Source organism: Salvelinus alpinus, chromosome 9, assembly GCF_045679555.1.
Source record: "Salvelinus alpinus chromosome 9, SLU_Salpinus.1, whole genome shotgun sequence".
Lineage (NCBI taxonomy): Eukaryota > Metazoa > Chordata > Actinopteri > Salmoniformes > Salmonidae > Salvelinus > Salvelinus alpinus.
In genome coordinates, this window is record NC_092094.1 from 65531456 (window position 1) to 65549504 (window position 18049).

An 18049-nucleotide genomic window follows, 5' to 3' on the forward strand; every position below is an offset into this window, starting at 1 on the left:
CCCAAATATTGTTCACAGATGTTGCATGACTGACAAAACCCCACTAGTTCAAATCCATACATATACATTTTGCGATATTATGACCCTGCCGGTGATCCTCGGAGCCTGTGTCACGTCCTATACCGTCATCCCCAGGACTCACCGTCAGGGAGACAGTGACGACCGTTGCCGTAGAAACCGGAGCGACAGTGGCAGCAGAAGCCGGAAGAGTAGTCGGTGCAGTCAGCGTTCTGAGAACACTGCTGTTGGAAGCGAGCACACGTCTCCTTGTTCTCTGTGCTGTACTGGATCACTGCAGGAGCGAGAGAGAGAGAGAGACAGAGAGAGAGAGATTATTTCCTAATAATCATTGATCTAATATGTTCCTCTGTGTTTGATTTGGCACTGTAAAATAAGATGTTTTCATATTACTGGATGCCAATAGAGCTCAGTGAATTCAATTGAAAGAAAAATAGGGGGAGTGAGAGAGGGGAGGGAGGACGAGAAAGAAAGAGGGGAGGACGAGAAGAGAAAACAGCCAGAACTTGAATCTGTCAAAATACGCTGACTCTGCTGGATGTGATTGGGGGGAACCCCAGGGAGGGTCAGAGCATGTGAACCATTGCCAGTGGTATAGTGCTATGTTTGGTAGGTATTGGAAAATGTCATGACGTCATCATTTCTCAAAGTTCGTACCGACAGATGTACCCTATTAAATATCATTGTACAATAGGCCTATACATGAAATGCATCCTCCAATTGCAACGTCTGCCTATTACCACATATTATCTCAAGAAAATGTTATATTTTTAATAACCTCAAACACTAAGTTAGGCATACCCAATTTCAAAATAGTCAATCGTGAATGATAATTCTTCATGTTTTACCGGTGAAATATTCACCTTGCATGCCAATCATTTGATCTCCATCAGTTTCATGTCAATATGCATTTAGATCTTTTTGAATGACTGTTTCATGAGCGAATTAAAGCGGATGGTGTTCACAAACTATAAGCCTTTCTTGTAGGCCTACGTTGATTCAATCCAAGCATATCCTGCCTAGTGGCGGGCGCTGTTGAGTTTTGGCAGCATGGGGAACTTGTTTTGACTATTCAGCTTCAGATAAGAAATGACTGAGGAGGTGTTTTGGTGTAACATACTATACGCCTACTATGCTAGAGCATGCAATTATGTTCGGTTCTGTTTTGTAAAATACTAAATACTCATGATGTGATCTTGCGAGACACGAATCGTGGTGCTGAAAGGACAGAACCGTAACCAAGTGGTCAACATATCGTTCTGGGTTTCACTACGCAAGAGGAGGTCCGTGGAGTTTTATGAACATCAAGGCAGACAGGCGGTGAATTTGGATCCTAGGTCTCGTTGGTGAGATAAGGTTCATGCGGTGGATCAGTTTGTCTGCACACGCAATAGAGGTGGTACGTTTCTGTAAGCTAAGCACTCGCACAGTAGGGCGAGTTCATGTGCGTCGTACAAGAACCCCAAGTCCGTAACAAACTGTTTTGAGGACAGACATTTTAGTTTGTCTGTGGAAGTTACGTCGGATTTGGCCCGCTCAAAGTGGTCAAGCCTCAGACCGACGATCCTCAGCACACGCCTACAGTTATTCATCATTCACACCACTGCCAGAGAGAGAAGACAGAGAAGAAAACACAATTTGCCTACCTATAGGCTGTTATAGCCTACATATGTATTTAGTTTGTCATTCTATGGTTTTCGTGGAATTTTAGTGGTCATTGTTCCAGAAATATTTTGACCAGCTCCATATATTCTCAAATTGAAAAAAGGGAGGTAGCGCTGCTCCCCCGCTCTACGGCAGCACTACATACCTGACCATAGCAGATCTGAGAACCTTGCAGAGAAAACGACAGCTCAGCAAATCTAAAACACTATTAGCTTATCCTCTCGCCGTAAAGTAGTTTCAGTAGAAGTCAGAGCACACCCTCTTGATACTTTCACTATAGCTCTTTCGACAATATTTCATTTGATGATTCATTGCATCACTACGAACTCGGAGTAACTTTTCATTTTCTTTCTTGGAATGTTTTTGCACGTGTTTACAATGTAAGCTGCTGGGAGACCAACTAAAAACGCAAGACTCATACAGTACATCTTTGTGGAGAAACTCAAACCTCAAGTCATTCGTCATCCAGAATTACGATTAACTAGCTTGCCAAACCCTTCTGCTCTGGCCCACTAAAAGCTCAGAGAGCTTGCCAGCTTGCCAGATAAGAGGTTAATGCTCTACATCTGCTTGTCTGCTTTAGCAAAACAACCCTTAGCAAGCTAGCGAGGAGAGAGAAAGACTCTGGGTTTCTGGATACTGCATTTCCTCAACCGAGTGGGGACTCTCCCTTTGCTCGGGGGAGCCTTTATGCCGGGCTTGTTTGCTACTTATTTGTGGCTAAGATACACATACACACATGCATGCACACACACACACACTCGTACAGATGAACACGAACACTTGTACACACACGCACACAACACTCATTCATAAACACTCCTGCCCCATCTCACAGAGGAAGACTGGGAACCTCAAATAGAGGACGCTAACAAACTTTTTCAATGCTGCAAGAGCTGTGTTTATTTTGCTTAATTCTGGGACAATGTGGACCGCCAAGACTTTCAATGTAGGACCTGTTTACTTGCTGAGGACTACAGGGGTGAAGTGTCTACTGTTAGCAAACAGGTAGTGAACCTACACAAACTACTGGGGAATCCACGCCCGCCTACTTTTTCTTTTTTCTCCACCCCAGTAGCCGGACGCCGCTCTGGCCCGGTGGAAGTGTCGCCGCCGTGTCGCTCTGCTGGTTCTCTGCAGGGAACCCTCCCAGAAGGGGTCTCCGCCTTCCCTGGAGAATGGAGTTGTTGGGATGCTCCTGGATGACTTGGTGGATGTTCTTGTCCTACAAGATCCTACCAACCAACCATGGAGATATGTCACTCGCCGTGGAAACAGCTTCCTCTGGCAACGGGGGCCTCCTTGGAGATGTTAAGCCCAGACCGGAAACAGACTAGAAACAGCTTCGCCGCCCTGGATCCAGCGGCTCTGGCGCATTTGTCCTCTGTTCCTTCTCCGGTGGCTTCAACCTCAGGTTCAGATCCTCAGAGCTCCCACCCTCATCAGACCTTGAGGCTGTCGGAGACTCCAGCCCATTCATCATCCACGATGGATACTACAGCTGGCTCGGGTCCATCGGGCTCACCGCACTTCGGTCCTCGAGGGGTTTGCTAAATGAATCGAGGCGAAATCAACGGCCGGAACTCCTCAGCCATTGCACCAGCTGTCTTCATCGGCAGTTCTATGGTAAGAAACACCTTGGTTCCCGGGGGAAAAACTCTGCTATCCTGGAGCACGAGTACAGGAAATCACAAGGCTGCTTCTGACCATTCTATGACAGCTGCCAGGAGCTGATGCCGTCAAAATCCATGTGGGGTCAAACGGCATTAGGAGGGCTAGCTCGGAACTTCTGAAGATGTATTTAAAATTCCTGATTCTAGCACTGATTGATTCCCAAAAGCAGCCAATTATTTCAGGTCCGGTACCATTGTTGAGCCACAGGTGTGAAAGATTCAGCACGCTACTGGCATTACACACTTGGCTAAAGGATTACTGTAGCTCTGTTGGAGTCACTTTTATAGATAACTTTTACATCTTCTGGAGACAGAAGATGCTCTACAGAAATAATGGAGTAGACTGGCTTTCATCAAGCTGCCCACTCAAGAAAAAGCTTCACTGTAACCAGTGCCTGCAACCTGGTTCAGGTTATCAGTCAACCTACCAGGGTAATTACAAACAGCACAGGAATTAAATAATCAACATGTATTGGTCACATCTTTTACAGACAACAGCACAAAGGGCAAGAAGGTAGAGACAACAATACATCACGCAAAACGGCCACAACTGTCAGTAAGAGTGTCCCTGATTGAGTCTTTGAATGAAGAGATGGAGATAAAACTGACCAGTTTGAGTGTTTGTTGCAGCTCGTTCCAGTCGCTAGCTGCAGCGAACTGAAAAGAGGAGTGACCCAGGGATGTGTGTGCTTTAGGGACCTTTAACAGAATGTAACTGGCAGAACGGGTGTTGTATGTGGAGGATGGGGGCTGCAGTAGGTATCTCAGATACGGGGGAGTGATGCCTAAGAGGGTTTAATGAATAAACGTCACCAGTGGATCTTGCGACGGGTGTACAGAGACGACCAGTTTACAGAGGAGTATCGAGTGCAGTGATATGTCCTATAAGGAGCATTGGTGGCAAATCTGATGGCCGAATGGTAAAGTACATCTAGCCGCTCGAGAGCACCCTTACCTGCCGTTTTATAAACAACGTCTCTATAATCTAGCATGGGTATAATGGTCATCTGAATCAGGGTTAGTTTGGCAGCTGGGGTGAAAGAGGAGTGATTACAATAGAGGAAACCAAGTCTAGATTTAACCTTATCAAAGCCGCAGGCTATGTACTGAGAGAAGGACAGTGTACCGTCTAGCCATAATCCCAAGTACTTGTATGAGGTGACTACCTCAAGCTCTGAACCCTCATAGGTAGAAATCACACCGGTGGGGAGAGGGGCATTCTTCTTTTTTAACGACTCTACTTCTTTTTTAGCTACACATACATACATTTTAGATACATGGTACTTTTATATATAACAACAATACATTACCAAACAAACTCTTTAATCCCAACCCTCAGCCACTCTCAGCCCATCCCACCTATCACCATAGACCACCCTTGTCTGATTTCCGTGTGCCATATACAGTATTTTTCAATTGTGCTGTTTTACAAAAATGTTGAATCTTTCTAATCATATATTATCCACAGATTGTGAGCTAAAGATGAAAACTGTTCCTACGAGTATTATTATATGATTGATTGATTGGCTATGGCTTTCCAGATCACCCAACACTGCTATTTGTAAGGTTAATTTTAAGTGCATGTTGTGATTTTTTTAACCATTCCTGAACCTGTGACCAGAGACAAGCTACATAGGGGTAATACCAGAATAAGTGATCTATTGATTCTGTCTCTTCGCAACAAAATCTACAGAGCCGAGATTGTTCTATGCCCCATATACAGTATATAGCATTCGGTTGGTGGCAAGAATTTTATATAATCATTTAAATCAAAAAACTAAGTGTTAAGTCAAGTGTAGTTTTTTGTACCAGTTCATAAACCATGTGCCATGGGATCGGATGCAATACAATTTTTAAAAAAAAATCCATAAGGAATGTTTTTATTAGTCAATATATTTGAGTTTAACCTTAAAAATGTTTCTATCTTTTCTGGAGGATAAAACTAAAATTGTAACCAGCTTTGTATGGCTTCTTTAAGAAAGGGCAATACTTTCAACAAAATGTCATTTTCAATTAGTCGGAAATGAGAAGTTGTAATCTGTATGAAGGAAAAAAAGCTATTTTTGAACAAATGATGAGCTTTTCTTAATAATCTACTGGAGAACCATTTTGGGTTTAAGTATAACTTATGTATGAGTGAAGCTTTTAGTGAGAGGTTTAAAGCTTTAATATTTAATAATTTTAGCCCCCCAAACTCATATTCATTATATAAATAGGCACATTTAATTTTGTCTGGCTTAGCATTCCAAATCAAATATGTTTTGCTCATATGATTTTAAAAACGAATCATTTGGAGTAGGCAATGCCATTAGTAAGTAAGTAAAATGTAATAGGACCAAAGAGTAAGTCAATGTAATTTTTCCATAAATAGACAAGTATTTACCTCTCCATGGTTGCAAAAAACTTTCTATTGAAATGAATTGTGGTAAGTTCATTTATATTTTTCGAGATGCCCATTTTTTCGAGATGCCCATCCGCCCATTTTATTGGTAAACTACACGGTAGTGTAAACACAATTTTTTTATGATCCAATACGTAATATGGTACACTTGTCATAATTAGGTTTTAATCCAGAGAGGCTAGAAAAGTAATCAAGATCTTCAATGAGACTGTGCAGGGATCCAGATTGCGGATTTAAGAAAAAACAAGGACTCGAAGAGTCAACAGCATACATTGACACTTGTTTTTATCCCCTTGATGTTCTTGTTGGATCTAATTGTAATAGCTAGTATTTCTATGGAGACAACGGACAGCCTTGTTTTACTCCTCAGAAAGTATTGAGCTTTTAAGAGAAGTAAGCATTGTTTACTATTTTACAACCGGGGTTGCTGTATATAACTTTAACACATTGTATAAGAGATTCACCAAAATGAAAGTATTCCAGGCATTTCTATATAAATTCTAATCATACTTTATCAAACACCTTTTCAAAATCTACTGAAGACCAGACCTGGTATCTTCAATGTTTCATAATGTTCAACTGTTTCAAGTAATTGTCGTATATTATCTCCACTATATCGTCCACGTAAAAAAACTGTGATCAGGATGAACAATATATGGTAGAACCTTTTTTATTCAATATGCTATGCATTTCGCAAGGATTTTCGCATCACAACAGTGAAGTGTTAGAGGCCTCCAGTTTTTTAAATGGACTGGATCTTTATACTTACCACCTGGGTCCTGTTTAAGAAATAATGAAATCAGACCTTATTGAGTACCTGAAAGTCTACCATTTGTACAAGAGTAATTAAAACATGCTAATAATGGATATTTGAGAACATCAAAAAAGGTCTGATATACCTCTACTGGTATACCGTCAAGCCCTGGTGTTTTTCCAGACTGAAAATATTTTATTCCCTCAAAAAGTTCCTCTTCTGTAAGTTGGCCTTCACACCGGTCTTTCTGTAAATTTGTTAATTTTACATTATTATTATTATTATGAAAGAAATCCTTACAGCTATCATCATTCAGTGGAAATGGAGGAGACTGAAAGGAAAACATACGCTTAAAATATTTTGCTTCCTCTTTCAAATTCGAATTTGCTGAATCATGGTTAACTCCCTCATTTGTAACGAGTTTCCGTAAATTATTTTAGGTAGAATTTCTGTGTTGAAGATTCTACCTGCGCTGTTACTTCCATGTCTTTTATTAGTCTAATCTCGTTTGACCTAAACTGCTTTAGTTTTAATGATGAGTATTGTATTGAATGGCCTCTAAAAGTACATTTGAAAGTGTCCCATACAATAAGGGGATCTGCTGTACCTATGTTGTACAAAAAAAAGTAAATTATTAATTATTTTGTCATAGTTAAGAACAAATTGTCATCCAAAAGGCTTTGATTAATTTTCCAATATTCCCATCCACGTGGAAATTCTGTAAGAGTTATATGGACGCCAATTAGATGGTGGTCCGATCGCATTCGGTCTTCTAATAATACTTTAAAACTTTTGATGCCAGCAAGAATGAGACTAGGAAGTAATCAAGACGGCTACATTTACATTTACATTTAAGTCATTTAGCAGACGCTCTTATCCAGAGCGACTTACAAATTGGTGCATTCACCTTATGACATCCAGTGGAACAACCACTTTACAATAGTGCATCTAAATCTTTTAAGGGGGGGGGGGGGGGGGTCAGAAGGATTACTTTATCCTATCCTAGGTATTCCTTGAAGAGGTGGGGTTTCAGGTGTCTCCGGAAGGTGGTGATTGACTCCGCTGTCCTGGCGTCGTGAGGGAGTTTGTTCCACCATTGGGGTGCCAGAGCAGCGAACAGTTTTGACTGGGCTGAGCGGGAACTGTACTTCCTCAGTGGTAGGGAGGCGAGCAGGCCAGAGGTGGATGAACGCAGTGCCCTTGTTTGGGTGTAGGGCCTGATCAGAGCCTGAAGGTACTGAGGTGCCGTTCCCCTCACAGCTCCGTAGGCAAGCACCATGGTCTTGTAGCGGATGCGAGCTTCAACTGGAAGCCAGTGGAGAGAGCGGAGGAGCGGGGTGACGTGAGAGAACTTGGGAAGGTTGAACACCAGACGGGCTGCGGCGTTCTGGATGAGTTGTAGGGGTTTAATGGCACAGGCAGGGAGCCCAGCCAACAGCGAGTTGCAGTAATCCAGACGGGAGATGACAAGTGCCTGGATTAGGACCTGCGCCGCTTCCTGTGTGAGGCAGGGTCGTACTCTGCGGATGTTGTAGAGCATGAACCTACAGGAACGGGCCACCGCCTTGATGTTAGTTGAGAACGACAGGGTGTTGTCCAGGATCACGCCAAGGTTCTTAGCGCTCTGGGAGGAGGACACAATGGAGTTGTCAACCGTGATGGCGAGATCATGGAACGGGCAGTCCTTCCCCGGGAGGAAGAGCAGCTCCGTCTTGCCGAGGTTCAGCTTGAGGTGGTGGTCCGTCATCCACACTGATATGTCTGCCAGACATGCAGAGATGCGATTCGCCACCTGGTCATCAGAAGGGGGAAAGGAGAAGATTAATTGTGTGTCGTCTGCATAGCAATGATAGGAGAGACCATGTGAGGTTATGACAGAGCCAAGTGACTTGGTGTATAGCGAGAATAGGAGAGGGCCTAGAACAGAGCCCTGGGGGACACCAGTGGTGAGAGCACGTGGTGAGGAGACAGATTCTCGCCACGCCACCTGGTAGGAGCGACCTGTCAGGTAGGACGCAATCCAAGCGTGGGCCGCGCCGGAGATGCCCAACTCGGAGAGGGTGGAGAGGAGGATCTGATGGTTCACAGTATCGAAGGCAGCCGATAGGTCTAGGAGGATGAGAGCAGAGGAGAGAGAGTTAGCTTTAGCAGTGCGGAGCGCCTCCGTGATACAGAGAAGAGCAGTCTCAGTTGAATGACTAGTCTTGAAACCTGACTGATTTGGATCAAGAAGGTCATTCTGAGAGAGATAGCGGGAGAGCTGGCCAAGGACGGCACGTTCGAGAGTTTTGGAGAGAAAAGAAAGAAGGGATACTGGTCTGTAGTTGTTAACATCGGAGGGATCGAGTGTAGGTTTTTTCAGCAGGGGTGCAACTCTCGCTCTCTTGAAGACGGAAGGGACGTAGCCAGCGGTCAAGGATGAGTTGATGAGCGAGGTGAGGTAAGGGAGAAGGTCTCCGGAAATGGTCTGGAGAAGAGAGGAGGGGATAGGGTCAAGCGGGCAGGTTGTTGGGCGGCCGGCCGTCACAAGACGCGAGATTTCATCTGGAGAGAGAGGGGAGAAAGAGGTCAGAGCACAGGGTAGGGCAGTGTGAGCAGAACCAGCGGTGTCGTTTGACTTAGCAAACGAGGATCGGATGTCGTCGACCTTCTTTTCAAAATGGTTGACGAAGTCATCTGCAGAGAGGGAGGAGGGGGGAGGAGGGGGAGGAGGATTCAGGAGGGAGGAGAAGGTGGCAAAGAGCTTCCTAGGGTTAGAGGCAGATGCTTGGAATTTAGAGTGGTAGAAAGTGGCTTTAGCAGCAGAGACAGAAGAGGAAAATGTAGAGAGGAGGGAGTGAAAGGATGCCAGGTCCGCAGGGAGGCGAGTTTTCCTCCATTTCCGCTCGGCTGCCCGGAGCCCTGTTCTGTGAGCTCGCAATGAGTCGTCGAGCCACGGAGCAGGAGGGGAGGACCGAGCCGGCCTGGAGGATAGGGGACATAGAGAGTCAAAGGATGCAGAAAGGGAGGAGAGGAGGGTTGAGGAGGCAGAATCAGGAGATAGGTTGGAGAAGGTTTGAGCAGAGGGAAGAGATGATAGGATGGAAGAGGAGAGAGTAGCGGGGGAGAGAGAGCGAAGGTTGGGACGGCGCGATACCATCCGAGTAGGGGCAGTGTGGGAAGTGATGGATGAGAGCGAGAGGGAAAAGGATACAAGGTAGTGGTCGGAGACTTGGAGGGGAGTTGCAATGAGGTTAGTGGAAGAACAGCATCTAGTAAAGATGAGGTCGAGCGTATTGCCTGCCTTGTGAGTAGGGGGGGAAGGTGAGAGGGTGAGGTCAAAAGAGGAGAGGAGTGGAAAGAAGGAGGCAGAGAGGAATGAGTCAAAGGTAGACGTGGGGAGGTTAAAGTCACCCAGAACTGTGAGAGGTGAGCCGTCCTCAGGAAAGGAGCTTATCAGGGCATCAAGCTCATTGATGAACTCTCCAAGGGAACCTGGAGGGCGATAAATGATAAGGATGTTAAGCTTGAAAGGGCTGGTAACTGTGACAGCATGGAATTCAAAGGAGGCGATAGACAGATGGGTAAGGGGAGAAAGGGAGAAAGACCACTTGGGAGAGATGAGGATCCCGGTGCCGCCACCCCGCTGACCAGAAGCTCTCGGGGTGTGCGAGAACACGTGGGCAGACGAGGAGAGAGCAGTAGGAGTAGCAGTGTTATCTGTGGTGATCCATGTTTCCGTCAGTGCCAAGAAGTCGAGGGACTGGAGGGAAGCATAGGCTGAGATGAACTCTGCCTTGTTGGCCGCAGATCGGCAGTTCCAGAGGCTGCCGGAGACCTGGGACTCCACGTGGGTGGTGCGCGCTGGGACCACCAGGTTAGGGTGGCCGCGGCCACGCGGTGTGAAGCGTTTGTATGGTCTGTGCAGAGAGGAGAGAACAGGGATAGACAGACACATAGTTGACAGGCTACAGAAGAGGCTACGCTAATGCAAAGGAGATTGGAATGACACGTGAACTACACGTCTCGAATGTTCAGAAAGTTAAGCTTGCGTTGCAGAAATCTTATTGACCAAAATTATTAAAATGATACAGTACTGCGGAAGTGGGCTAGCTAGCAGTGGCTGCGTTGTTGACTTTGTTTGAGAGTGTCGCTGGCTAGGTAACCTCGGTAGCTAGCTATGTAACCTCGGTAACTGGCTCGTTAATTAGTATAAACTACACAATTGTCTTAGATACAAGGACAGCAAAGACAACTATGTAGCTAGCTAACACTACACTAATCAATCGTTCCGTTGATCCGTTGAATGTAATAGTTTCTACAGTGTTGCTATTCGGTGGCTAGCTGGCTAGCGAGCAGTGTTGACTACGTTACGTTACGTTAAAAGGACGAAAAATAGCTGGCTAGCTAACCGAATTAGTCTAAACTACGCAGTTATCTTAGAAACAAAGACAGCAAAGACAACTATGTAGCTAGCTAACACTACACTAATCGAGTCGTTCCGTTGAATGTAATAGTTACTACAGTGTTGCTGTTCGGTGGCTAGCTGGCTAGGTAGCAGTGTTGACTACGTTACGTTAAAAGTTACGTTAAAAGAACGAAGAATAGCTGGCTAGCTACGCAATTATCTTTGATACAAAGACGGCTAAGTAGCTAGCTAAGATTAAACAAATCAAACCGTTGTACTGTAATGAAATGAAATGAGAATGTGAAAATGTGATACTACCTGAGGAGCGAAGCGGAAGGTAGCGAAGCTGGCTAGGTAGCAGTGTTGACTACGTTACGTTAAAAGTTACGTTAAAAGAACGAAGAATAGCTGGCTAGCTACGCAATTATCTTTGATACAAAGACGGCTAAGTAGCTAGCTAAGATTAAACAAATCAAACCGTTGTACTGTAATGAAATGAAATGAGAATGTGAAAATGTGATACTACCTGAGGAGCGAAGCGGAATGCGACCGGTTTCCACTCTAGCTTCCGGACGAAAGCTTGATTAAGCCTCCTCCATGTATATCTCACTTGGTCAGGGTTTTTCAAACACCATATATCCACTAGTTTTAATGTATCCATGATCTTTGTAATCACCTTAAGTGCTTTAGGGTGATCGTTTGTAGAATGATTTCCTTTACGATCCATCGAGGTACTTAAAACCATATTATAATCTCCCACCATAATAATAGATTATTTCGTTGCTTGTGAGCTCAATAGATTATTATATATATATTTTCGAAAAAGTGTGGATCATCATTATTTGGCCCATATAGATTAACTAGCCAGATCTGTTTTTGGTCCAATGGCATATTTAAAATAATCCATCTTCCTTGCGGATCTGTTTGCACAATCGAATCAAAATTTGTATTAATTAGTATAATCACCCCTTTTGAGTTTCTTTGACCATGACAAAAATATATTTCTCCCTCCCAGTCCTTTTTCCACCCAACCTCATCTATACTTGTAGAATGAGTTTCCTGTAAACAACAGATATTATATTCTTTCTCTTTTAGCCATGTAAAAATGTTAGTTTTTTTATGATCTGCTAAGCCATTAAAACTTGCTATACTTATTTCCCCACTTACCATAATGATACCCAAGTTTCAATTATACTTACCACAACCAATGTTTGTAAACGTACCACTAAAAAGCACCATGATAATTAGGTGTCCATATAGCTGTACCATAATCATTTGCACTGTTAAGCATACTGTAGCTGCAACTTTGTAAACCTCCAATTGTCCTAATATTACACCCACTAAAACCTCCCCCCATATCTAGGTCTGTTGTCACTAAGACCTTCTCCCTGACTCATGGCGCACCTTTGCGTCCTAAGGCAAACCCTTGGCCGCTAATTGCCGTTGACCAGAGGGAAATATGGGCAGTCCCATGATAACATAATTATCTATGAGGATGCCTAAGAGAACTAACCAAATAAAATGGAAAACAGTCAGAAAAAAAATTGTAACAATAATAACAGCACAATCTTATACATGCTCATATTTGAAAGTCCTAGCAAGGCTCTAACAGGCTGAGCACACCGCTCGCCTGCGAGCGTTGCAAAATAAATTTAGAAATCTAAGTTATTCAATTATTGCACCCACACTGCTCGTGAGCGCCAAAGAGCGTCTGTGTTGCCACGGGCTAAAATAGAAATCAGTTCTATTTCTGACGCAGATCGCGCTGCAAGTCCTTCCTCTCCCATCTCCTCATTGGTTAATAGAAGCAGGTACCCAAGTGCCATCTCCTCATTGGTTATACCCACGTGGGTGACTGAAAGACGAACAAGGTCAGTGGCGGTAATGGACCTAATTTATGAAAGTTGCCAATCGCAATATAAAGTCAAGAGAAGAAAAAACCTGGAAGGAAGAGAGATGACTAGAAACGATTCGGTTGACCGTTTTATGTGTGGATTAATTGACGGAGTAGAGGACCTTGTGCATTTCAGGTAAAATAACAACTCAGTGTTTATATCCCAGGACAAATTAGCTAACAAGTGCAAGGTAACTAGCTAAAGTGCCATAAATGTTTAATGCTCTTCGACCTGTCCCCAAATTAATATAATTGGTTCAGAGTTTGTTTTGATATTTTAACCTGCGTGTCGTGATCGCGTTTGGTGTGGGGGGACAAAATAAATATATGCACGATGGCGCACACGCGCAGCCAGTTTGGGTTCCCGTGTAAGCATGTCAGCCCAGCCTGCTCAGTTCATTGGATTCAATTGTTCGTAAAAAATTAAATAAAAAAACGAAAATGAAAAAAAGAAGAGAAAACAACCTAAATATATCGCAAGACCAGTCCCTTTGTTTTAAAGTCCATTACATGCAAGACATATTTCATGTAGTCATCATTATATCCTGTTGTATTCCGACAAAAAAAAGGAAGATGGAAAAGGAACATAGATTCTAACGGCCGCTAATGACTGCAAGTAAAAATTCTGCTTAGGCATCACATTATATCCTGTTGTATCATGCCATGGCTGTGCCAGAGCCAACCGCAAGCCAACCACGGACATTCTTTTATGGGAAGACATACTCAAGTTCAACTCGCAATAGATTCCGACACAGCCACGGCACGACAGCCAAGAACACATGCAGTACTGACAATCCAGAGCGAGTAAACCTGTAAAACCAACCCGCTCTCCACCCTACACATTGTTTTTTTATTCCAGGGTCGTTTATTCCAGGGCCGTAGCTGTTTTACACCTAGGCCTATATCATTAGGATCAAGAATATAAAGGTAGCATAAATAGCTTATATTGAAATATATAATACACCTTTCGCTCGCTTAGAGAAGTGCTTCCATATGCCAATTATTGTATTAGTTCAACCGTTAACTTGAATCACTTTATCCCAGTGTTAACCAGCCCACACACACTGGAGACAACAACCCTGTTGACAATACCTAATCCATCCATTTGCCGGTGTGTATCGGAAGATATTTATTAAGTTTTATCTTAAAACCGAATCATTCCCGATTCACATCGGCGAACAAGGGCCGCACTATATAACAGCTTTTTAAGTCATAATATACCCAACCTCTACAATTAGGACATGTCATATTAAACAAAACAAAAACTACCTTGGTATTTTTAATGTACAATCTTCAAATTAAATACATTAAAAATCATAAAGAAAAAAAAAGGTCAGCCTTACCCTAAATCAAAACCTGATATTACGTCAGTCCAAAGTTCCATATTGCCTAAATAGAAAAAGGATACGTTCATCATACCCATTCGGCATTACCATAAATCCAACCTTATTTTAAGTCCACGGTTCCATAACGCATGAATAAAAATAAATGTAAAAAAGTTGTTCATGTAAAGAAATTGTTTTTGTAAAAAAAACAATGAAACCATATTTGTACTTTGTAATGCGGTGCAAATATGTATCGGGGACTACTTCAACAGGAGGTAGCTACACGCACAGTCACGTTGTAATCGTCGAGTCCTTGAACATTTGATCATTTACATATAATTTATCGACCACTAGATGAACATTCTGCTTCTCTGCTCGGAGCCTTTTGAAAGTGGGGTACAGGGCACGTCGTCTCTCCACTATTTCATGGGGAAATTGTTCATTAAATAGAGAATGGGGTGTTCTTCAATTCTCCACCCTGTTGTAACAAGGCAATCTTAATTTTGTAGTGGGTCCGCATAGCTACGATCGGATGGGGCCTTCCCTCTGCTCTGCCACCAAAACGGTGAGCTCTTCGAAAATCAATTGTTTCCACCTGTTCGTCCGTCATCTTGAGATTACGTTTCATGAAAACCTTAACTTTGTTCTCCGTTGACTGATATTTTTTGTTCTCATCGTCCTTTATTCCCATTATAATAATATTATTTCTCATACTTCTGCACTTTAGATCAAGTAATTTGGCTTTCATTGTTTTATTATTATACCGTAGCCTCTCTGTAGTGTCTTTTGGGGAGTCCACAGTAGTTTTCAATATCTTATTTTCCGCTCGCATTTCCGCCATCATTTTATTACTGTAATCCATTCCTGTTTTTAAGGCCTGAACCTCCCCCAGTAGCCCAGGCAATATATCCAGTTGTTTTAACTCCTCGCTCATGCTTGTAAGCAATGCTCCATCTTCTGGAGACAGTTATAAAAACTTCCCCCTCCAATGTTAAATTTTGAATTTTAGACGGCGGCTTTCATCCTGTTTCGCTCACAGAACTCGAGGAAAGGTCCTCTCTTGTTCGCTTCGATGTATCCGTTTCTTTTCGAGCATATCAAAATGCTGATCAATAAATAGTTCCAGATTCTCTATGTTATCCAGAATGTTTGTTTTGTAGTTATCAGCTAATCCTCCATTTTTGTGACTTAATTCATGAGACAAGCTGTCATCACCCCCCAGCTTGCACATAACATTCTGACTAAACGACATGACCTTTGTTTTAGAGGTGTTTAGGGCAGTGAAAGCTTGTTGGACACTAAGAAAGCTTTGTTGTAGAGCATTTAGCGAGTCCGACGAGAAGGGTATACTGCTTTCCCGGGAACAGGCCCAAATCCCCGTAATTTGCGTGAAGAAAAGACGGAGGAAAAGAGGGCGCAGATCGGGCTGCCTTCTGAGAATCTGTAGGCAAGCGAGTAAACTCCCATCTGTTCTACTTGCTAACATGCAATCATTGGGGAAAAAATGATGACCGATTACGATTAACCAACGGGACATTAAAAACTATAATATGTTATGTTTCACCGAGTCGTGGCTGAACGACGACACGGATAATATAGAGCTGGCGGGATTTTCCATGCACCGGCAGAACAGAGAAGAAGCTACGTCTGGTAAGACGAGAGGGTGGGGGTGTGTGTCTTTTTGTCAATAACAGCTGGTGCGCGATGTCTAACATTAAAGAAGTCTTGAGGTATTGCTCACCTGAGGCAGAGTACCTTATGATAAGCTGTAGACCATACTATCTACCAAGTTCTCATCTATATTATTCGTAGCCGTCTATTTACCACCACAGACCGATGCTGGCACTAAGACCGCACTCAACCAACTCTAGAAGGCCATAAGCAAACAAGAAAATGCTCATCCAGAAGCGATGCTCCCAGTGGCCAGGGACTTTAATGCAGGCAAACTTAAATCAGTTTTACCAAATATCACATGTGCAACCAGAGAAAAAATAACTTTACCACCTTTACTCCACACACAGAGATGCATACAAAGCTCTACCCCGCTCTCCATTTGGCAAATCTGACCATAATTCTATCCTTTTGATTCCTGCTTACAAGAAAAAACTAAAGCAGGAAGTACCAGTGACTCGCTCAATACAGAAGTGGTCAGGATGCTATGTTATTGGGCTGTTTTGCTAGCACAGACTGGAATGTTCCGGGATTCATCCAACCACCTCAGTTATCGCCTCAGTTATCGCCTTCATCAATAAGTGCATCGACGACGTTGTCCTCACAGTGACCGTACGTACATATCCCAACCAAAATCCATGGATTACAGGCAACATCCACATTGAGCTAAAGGCTAGAGCTGCCGCTTTCAAGGAGAGGGACACTAATCGAGACGCTTATAAGAAATTCCGCTATGCCCCCAGACGAACCATCAAACAAGCAAAGCGTCAATACAGGATTAAGATTGAATCCTACTAGACCGGCTCTGATGCTCGTCGGATGTGGCAGGGCTTGAAAACTATTACGGACTACAAAGGGAAACCCAGACGCGAGCTGCCGGGTGACGCGAGCCTACCAGACGAGCTAAATGCCTTTTATGCTCGCTTTGAGGCAAGCAACATTGAAGCACGCACGAGAGCACCAGCTGTTCTGGACGACTGTGATAACGCTCTCGGTAGCCGATGTGAGCAAGACCTTTAAAGAGGTCAATGTTCACTAAGCCGCAGGGCCAGATGGATTACCTGGACGTGTACTCAAAGCATGCGCGGACCAACTGGCAAGTGTCTTCACTGACATTTTCAAACAATTTTTTCATCCAAAAATTGTGTTTGACCAGATAAAATGCTATTTTACTGTAAACAAATTGACAACAGACTTTCAAATGGAAGGACATTCAACAAGCACGGCACTTGACTGAGAGAAATTGATGATAAAAAGATTGTCGGAACTGTTTTGTTAGACTTCAGTGCAGCTTTTGACATTATCGATCAAAGTCTGCTGCTGGAAAAACGTATGTGTTATGGCTTTACACCCCCTGCTATATTGTGGATAAAGAGCTACCTGTCTAACAGAACACAGAGGGTGTTCTTTAAAGGAAGCCTCTCCAGATAGAATCAGGAATTCCCCAGGGCATCTGTCTAGGCCCCTTACTTTTTTCAATCTTTATTAATGACATGCTACTGGCGTTGACTAAAGCCAGAGTGTCTATGTATGCAGATGACTCAACACTATACATGTCAGTATAGTGAAATCACTGCAACACTTAATAAAGAGCTGCAGTTCATTTCAGAATGGGTGGCAAGGAATAGGTTAGTCCTAAATATTTCAAAAACTAAAAGCATTCTATTTGGGACGAATCATTCACTAAACCCTAAACCTCAACTAAATATTGTAATGAATCATGTGGAAATTGAGCAAGTTGAGGTGACTAAACTGCTTGAAGTAACTCTGGATTGTAAACTGTCATGATCAAAACATATTGATACAACAGTAGCTAAGATGGGGAAAAGTCTGTCCATAATAAAGCTTTGCTTTGCCGTCTTAACAACAGTATCAACAAGGCAGGTCCTACAGGCCTTAGCTTTGTCGCACCTGGACTATTGTTTAGTCTAGTGGTCACGTGCCAAAAAAAGGGACCTCGGAAAATTACAACTTGCTCAGAAAAAAGACAGCACGGCTGGCCCTTAAATGTGCACGGAGAGCTAATATTGTAATTTTCTCATGGATCAAAGTGGGTGAGAGATTGACTTCATCACTAATTGTTTTTGTAAGAAGTGTTGACATGCTGAATGCACCGAGGCGTCTATTTAAACTACTAACACACAGCTCGGACACCCATGCATACCCACAAGACATGCCACCAGAGGTCTCTTCACAATCCCCAAGCAGGCAACTACTCTTCCTGGGGTCCAAACACATTAAGCTAATGGGGATCCCTAATA

The 18049-nt window shown here is 43.3% G+C and overlaps 1 protein-coding gene across 2 annotated transcripts in view; it reads right to left on the bottom strand.

Moving 5' to 3' along the window:
* Positions 1 to 18049, bottom strand: part of nid2a (nidogen 2a (osteonidogen)) — a 110123-nt gene that overhangs the window by 78883 nt on the left and 13191 nt on the right. For both annotated transcript variants that reach the window (XM_071326978.1, XM_071326977.1), the window contains exon 5: positions 143 to 292. In XM_071326978.1, coding sequence (XP_071183079.1) covers positions 143 to 292 — 150 coding nt within the window. The remainder of the gene's footprint in view (positions 1 to 142; positions 293 to 18049) is intronic.